Genomic DNA, 7260 nt, shown 5'->3' with positions numbered 1-7260 from the left:
TAGGCCGTGTTTCCCCTGGCAGACCGTGTTTTGCCGTCTCTAAATGATGCAGCCATGAGCCATCTCAGAGACTTCCATGTGCAGTAGGGCCCCACGGGGTCCTTATAGTAAAAAAAAAAATTCATTCACATCTTAATGAATATAGTTTGAATATCAATTGTATTTAGAAATTTAGAAAAGTAATCAAAAAGTAATCAAATGTAATCAGTTTACATTACTTTAATAAAGTAATTGAAACAGTTACACTACTTATTACATTTTAAATAGGGTAACTTGTAATCTGTAACCTATTACATTTCCAAAATAACCTTCCCAACACTAAGCATCATACCAATCATGTTCTGTTATACTCCAAGCCTTTTTTTTAAATTGTGATCATTTTTGTCACATATTGTCTGTATACATTTCCTGTTCATTCATTTCTTTTTTTTTTTTATTTCTGATTGTTATTACCTGTGTCTAGTTTAGATAATCATAATCCTGAGTCTACATTGAATGTATTCTCTGTTCTTCATTTTTGTTTATTTCTTTAAACCTACAGCATGCAACTTTTGGCCCTCTAGCGGTTAACAAAATAAACTATGCATCTTGCAGGAGAACATTATTTTGGTTGTGTTTTGGTCGTGCTTTGGCTCTGCGCCTCAGGAAATGAACTGAAAATGTATCTGACTTTGTGCAATGTGACTTCAGTGTGAATAGTCTGGGTACAATCTATCAGTCAGCTACAGATTGAAGCCTGTGATTGGGGAAAACTCATGCCACCTTTTAGTACAACATGCAACAGTCAGTCTACTCACAAGGTAGCACATTGCTGTAACGGTTCTTCGGCTTGTTTTCAATAGCCAGGGCAGTGTTTTTGGACTGTGCCGTTCCAACAATTTTCAACTCCTGCAACAACACAGCACTTCTTTAGATCTAGATTTTGAAAACACTAATTTCTAAATGAATTTCTGTGACAAGTCCAGAGTAAAACTGTTTGATAATATTGTCATAGGAAGAAGTGTGTAAATAAAAAAAAAAAAAACATATTTGTGTTTCTCATGTGTACCTCATACTCTTCAGCAAAACCACAGTTGGAATCCGCATGTTTCTGCTTAAAGTACTCTTCATAATCCTCTATTCTAAAAGCAACATTACTGTGTACCATAAAGAAACACGTAAAAAAATATACAATAAAGTGTAAAAGAATAATGTTTCAACATTAAAAATGAATAGATTAATAATAAAACAGTTACTTACATTTTATTGCTGGAAATAGAAGGAAAAATTAATGCATTAACAATTTTAAGTTTTGTCAAAGAACATTTTTAACTGTAAACATCTCAAACAAAGTTACCTAATGGTGTGTACAGGGATGTCGGGACATTGTTTTTTGGTTTGTCTGTAACAGAGAGTAATAAAGAAATGTTACTAAAAATTAATCTGAAAGACTTTTGTTTCTTGAAATATATCCGGTATTTACTTCTCTGATGACACTGGCAACTCACCTTCTTGAATAGAAGAAGAGAATGAGAGTAATGATGAAGAGAAAACAGATCACTGCCAACACTACGCCAACAATCAGTGGAATGTTAGACTCAGGGGAATCTACATGAGAATTATTACATAATATAATTAAACACATTTCCGGTGAAGAAAAAGCAGTAAAGTATTTAAAGCTTTTTTTTTTTCAGAATAAAACCTTGTTCATTATATTATCCAGATCACTTAATGAAAAGATGATACACTGAGATGCAATAGATTATCTTTAAAAAACACATTATGGGTATTATGTAATTTTCTGATGGAGTTAGTAACATTGAGTCACAACATTATATTAAATGTTACTTTGGGAGTTTTGTACAAGATTTGCACAAATGGGAAGAGGACAGATATTTGATCATTTTACATACTGGTAAATTGTGAGATGCAGACAGTTTCTCCTTCTGTTGATTGATCTGCTGCCACAGCAGTGATGCAGAATGTGTAATTGACTCCAGCAGTCAGATCAGTGATGTGATATGAAGTGTTATTAGTTGTTACATACTTCCTTTTCTCACTCCATTGAATTCTAAAAAAATCTCTATTTCCAGCTGGTTCATTCCATGTCAGATACACAGAAGATTTTGTGACATCAGTCACTCTGAGTTTCTTGATCACATCTGGCTCTGTGTGGGGAAAATAAAAATAAATGAGTTGGTGAAAGTGGGAATTATAATTATACAATTACATGGCATATGTAGTTACACCAGAATTTGTGAGAATCAAATGTACACTGTACAATTTTCCGTCCAAAAATGAGATGCTGACAAAGCTGAGGATTAACAGGTTATGACAATAAAAACATATTCAATGTGTACAACTAAGAACATGCGATAGCACTTTAGTTTAGGGACGAATTCTCACGTTTAAGTAGTTGCTTATTAACATGCATATTACTAGTATATTGCCTGTTTATTAGTGCACATATTAAAGCCTTATTCTTCATGACCACATTTTGGATACTTCAATCCTACCCCACACCTAAACTTAACAACTACCTTAATAACTATTAGTAAGCAGCAAATTAGAGGAGTTTATTGAGGCAAAAGTCATAGTTAATAATGGTGGGAATTGGTCCCTAAATTGTGACCGAACACATATGTTTTAGGTTCCTCACATTAAAACAAGTAGATACTAATAAAATTATATTAGTAGAAAAAATTTGGGTCAGTTTGTTTAAACAGTCTATTTAGCAAAGAACAGATAATTTATCGTTTTACATACTGGTATAGTTTGAGATACAGACAGTTTCTCCTTCTGTTGAATTGTCGGCTGCCACAGCAGTGATGCAGAATGTGTAACTGACTCCAGCAGTCAGACCAGTGATGTTATACCATGTGTTATTGGTTATTGTATGGTTGGATGTTTTACCATCACTCCAATTAAGGTTAAAGAAAGATCTACTTCCAACTGTTTCATTCCATTTTAGAAACACAGATGATGTTGTGATTTCAGTAATTTTGAGATTCCTGATCACACCTGGCTCTGTGTGGAGAGAGAAGAGCAATTCATACATGTTGATGAAAGGGGGATTAAATAAAGTATGACTGTAAATATGAGTAAGTATGAGTTATGCAATTATGAATTGATAAAATAATTGTAATAAGGCCAGAACTCAGTGAGATGTTGCTGTACAGTTTTCTGCTCAATGCAAGTAAATATGAGCTGGTTTCAAGGATGAAGGTTCAGCAGATTATCTCAGATTAAACATCCAATCAGAGCTCTTACTGGTATACAGTGAAATCTGATTGGCTCTTCCCTCGGTCACATGATCAGCTGCAACTGCAAACACTCTGAATGTGTACTGCGCTCCAGGAATCAGATCATTTATTTTGATGGAGGTGTTTTCAGTCATCACATTCTTATCTTCATATTCTACACGATAACGGAAGCTTTGACCATTCGGTTTAGTCCAGTTTAGTAAGACAGAGGATGTTGTAATATCATCAGCTGTGAGGTTCATTATGACGTCAGGCTCTGTGAGTGAAAAATAACAGACATTTGGGAATTAAAATGTGAATGCTGAAATCCTAATGTAGTGAAGATTTATATATATTTGAAAGGAATCAGTCAATAATATGAGTATCTGGCTAGAAAAATCAGGAAACATTTAATTGGAAAACATACTAGTATATTTTGAGGTAACCACTGATTCTCCTTCTGTTGATTTATCTGCTGCAACAGCTGTGATGATAAATGTGTAATTGACTCCAGCAGTCAGATCAGTGATGTGATAAGAAGTGTTACTAGTTGTTGAACTTCCGTTTGTTTTATCACCCGTCCACTGAATTTTAAAGAAAGATCTATATCCAACTGGTTCATCCCATGTCAGAAACACAGATGATGGTGTGATTTCAGACACTGTTAGATTTATGATCATATCTGGCTCTGTTTGGGGAGAGAAGAGCATTTCTTTTATTTATTTTTTTACAATCAGAACAAAAGTGAAATACATACATATGGGGGAGATGTCGACTGGTGGGATAGATTAACTAACAATTGACTAAAAAGGGGGAAGGCATTATTCTTATAACATACTTTGTAGCACAAAACAGATATTTTATAGTTTTACATATAGTCACTACTATATAGCAAGAAAATTAGATTTTATAATTCTACATACTTGTGAATTGTGAGATGCAGACAGTTTCTCCTTCTGTTGATTGATCTGCTGCCACAGCAGTGATGCAGAATGTGTAATTGACTCCAGCAGTCAGACCAGTGATGTTATAGGAAGTGTTAGTAGTAGTTTTATTTGTTTTATCATCACTCCGGTGAAGTTTAAAGAAAGATCTATGTCCGAATGGTTCCTCCCATCTCAGAAACACAGATGATGTTGTGATATTGTTCACTCTGAGGTTCCTGATCACATCTGGCTCTGTGTTTGGGAGAAAGAAGCAAGTCATAATTGATAATTTGAAAAAACCATCACACAAGGCACAAGCAAAGTAGAAATACATAAAGGATGAAACGTGAACTGGTGGGCCAAATAACAAACAATAGACTGACAAGGGGGAAGGCAGTATTTTGATTTTGAATCCTTAATATGAGCTTTGTATGGAGATTCACAAATGTTGAGTTTTTTTGTTTCTTTTCTTTTCTGTTTTTAACAATCAGGACACATGTGAAAAATAAATACACATGGGGGAAATGTGAATCATTCTTATAACATACTTCGTAGCACAAAACAGACATTTTATAGTTTTACATGGTTACTACTATATTGCAAGAAATATTTTTTTTAATTCTACATACTTGTGAATTGTGAGATGCAGACAGTTTCTCCTTCTGTTGATTGATCTGCTGCCACAGCAGTGATGCAGAATGTGTAATTGACTCCAGCAGTCAGACCAGTGATGTGATAGGAAGTGTTAGTAGTAGTTTTATTTGTTTTATCATCAGTCCGGTGAAGTTTAAAGAAAGATCTATTTCCAACTGGTTCATCCCATCTCAGAAACACAGATGATGTTGTGAAATTGTTCACTCTGAGATTCCTGATCACATCTGGTTCTGTGTGGGGAGAGAAGGGCAAGTCATAATTGATGATTTGAAAAAACCATCACACAAGGCACAAGCAAAGTAGAAATACATAAAGGATGAAACGTGAACTGGTGGGCCAAATAACGAACAATAGACTGGCAAATGTTAAAGCAGTGTTTTGATTTTTAATCTTCAATATGAGCTTTGTATGGAGATTCACAAATGTTGAGTTTTTTTGTTTCGTTTCTTTTCTTCTTTTAACAATCAGAACACAAGTGAAATATAAATACATACAATGAGGACATGTGAATCATTCTTATACTTTGTAGCACAAAACAGACATTTTATAGTTTTACATAGTTACTACTACTGTATATAGCAAGTATTACAAAGGTACAAAACAGATTTCAGTACTTCAATAGGTTGGTATATTAACATTATATCAGTTAATGCAATTACGGTATTTAACTGTAAATTTAAGTTAAAACCGTAAAACCTAAAACGCTGCTACCATATTTTTTTACGGTAAAATTCTGGCAACCATAGCTGCCGTATTTTACCGTAAATTTTATGGATTTTTTTTTCTTTTTTACAGTGAAGTCATAATTGATGATTTGAAAAAACCACAAGACACAAGCAAAGTAGAAACACTTAAAGGATGAAACGTGAACTGGTGGGCCAAATTAACAAACAATAGACTGACAAGGGGGAAGGCAGTATTTTAACTACTACTTTAACGTGAGCTTTGTATGGAGATTCACAGATGTCAAGTTTTTCTTTTTTTCTGTTTTTAACAATCAGGATACAAGTGAAATATAAATACACACAGGAGTAAATGTGAATCATTCTTATAAGATACTTTGTAGCACAAAACAGACATTTTATAGTTTTACATGGTTACTACTATATAGCAAGAAATATTTTTTTTAATTCTACATACTTGTGAATTGTGAGATGCAGACAGTTTCTCCTTCTGTTGATTGATCTGCTGCCACAGCAGTGATGCAGAATGTGTAATTGACTCCAGCAGTCAGACCAGTGATGTGATAGGAAGTGTTAGTAGTAGTTTTATTTGTTTTATCATCAGCCCACTGAAGTTTAAAGAAAGATCTATTTCCAACTGGTTCATCCCATGTCAGAAACACAGATGATGTTGTGAAATTGGTCACTCTGAGATTCCTGATCACATCTGGCTCTGTGTTTAGGAGAAAGAAGCAACACTGTAAAAAATGACCGTGAATTTAACAGTAAAAGACTGTAAAAATCCTACAGTAAAAACCTGTTAAATTGTTAACAGTAAGTTCCCCTTCTATATACGGTGAAAAACTGTATTGGACAGTACATGTAATTTCACGGTAGTATACCGTTTTTGGAAGTGAAAAAGATTGTATAATTTACAGTGAATAACCGTAAATTGACATTCCCAGAATTCCCTGCGTTACATTTCAAATTTGATGTTTTTTTTTTGTTTTGTTTTTTAGATAACTATGTTTCTTCTTAGTTATTTTCTTATCAGTTGTGTACATTAGGGATGTATGTTACATCTAATGTTGTTCAATTAATATTTATTGCATTGTTTCATTTTCATGTGTGTTACCATGATGGTGTTTAGTGTTTATGTGACTGACATTGTGCACCTTCTATATATGTTAATATTTAAAAGCTGCTTGTGATATGCTTTGGTTTATCATGTGATTTTCTCATGACCACCTGCTTTTGGTGCAGTGTATTACAAAGGTACAAAACAGATTTCAGTACTTCAATAGGTTGGTATATTAACATTATATCAGTTAATGAAATTACGTTATTTAACTGTAAATTTAAGTTAAAACCGTAAAACCTAAAACGCTGCTACCATATTTTTACTGTAAAATTCTGGCAACCACAGCTCCCATTTTTTTACCGTAAATTTTACAGATTTATTTTTTTTTTCAGTGAAGTCATAATTGATTATTTGAAAAAAACACAAGACACAAGCAAAGTAGAAACACTTAAAGGATGAAACGTGAACTGGTGGGCCAAATTAACGAACAATAGACTGACAAGGGGGAAGGCAGTATTTTAACTACTACTTTAACGTGAGCTTTGTATGGAGATTCACAGATGTCAAGTTTTTCTTTTTTTCTGTTTTTAACAATCAGGATACAAGTGAAATATAAATACACACAGGAGTAAATGTGAATCATTCTTATAACATACTTTGTAGCACAAAACAGACATTTTATAGTTTTACATGGTTACTACTATATAGCAAGAAAT

At 33.5% G+C, this 7260-nt stretch overlaps 1 protein-coding gene across 1 annotated transcript in view; it reads right to left on the bottom strand.

Moving 5' to 3' along the window:
• The window catches only part of LOC107675248 (receptor-type tyrosine-protein phosphatase eta-like), a 68757-nt gene that overhangs the window by 53079 nt on the left and 8418 nt on the right, over positions 1-7260 (bottom strand). Inside the window, exons 12-21 of the mRNA XM_016469526.1 lie at positions 5942-6196; positions 4777-5031; positions 4145-4399; positions 3649-3909; positions 3250-3498; positions 2746-3006; positions 1893-2147; positions 1488-1587; positions 1337-1381; positions 1240-1248 (exon numbers count right to left, since the gene is read on the bottom strand). Of these exons, the coding sequence (XP_016325012.1) occupies positions 1240-1248; positions 1337-1381; positions 1488-1587; positions 1893-2147; positions 2746-3006; positions 3250-3498; positions 3649-3909; positions 4145-4399; positions 4777-5031; positions 5942-6196 (1945 nt within the window). The remainder of the gene's footprint in view (positions 1-1239; positions 1249-1336; positions 1382-1487; positions 1588-1892; positions 2148-2745; positions 3007-3249; positions 3499-3648; positions 3910-4144; positions 4400-4776; positions 5032-5941; positions 6197-7260) is intronic.

The sequence above is a fragment of the Sinocyclocheilus anshuiensis genome, unplaced genomic scaffold (assembly GCF_001515605.1).
Source record: "Sinocyclocheilus anshuiensis isolate Anshui unplaced genomic scaffold, SAMN03320099.WGS_v1.1 scaffold532, whole genome shotgun sequence".
In the NCBI taxonomy this organism is placed as follows: domain Eukaryota; kingdom Metazoa; phylum Chordata; class Actinopteri; order Cypriniformes; family Cyprinidae; genus Sinocyclocheilus; species Sinocyclocheilus anshuiensis.
The sequence above is the reverse complement of the archived record's forward strand: the minus strand, read 5'-3'. Positions and strand labels throughout refer to the sequence as shown.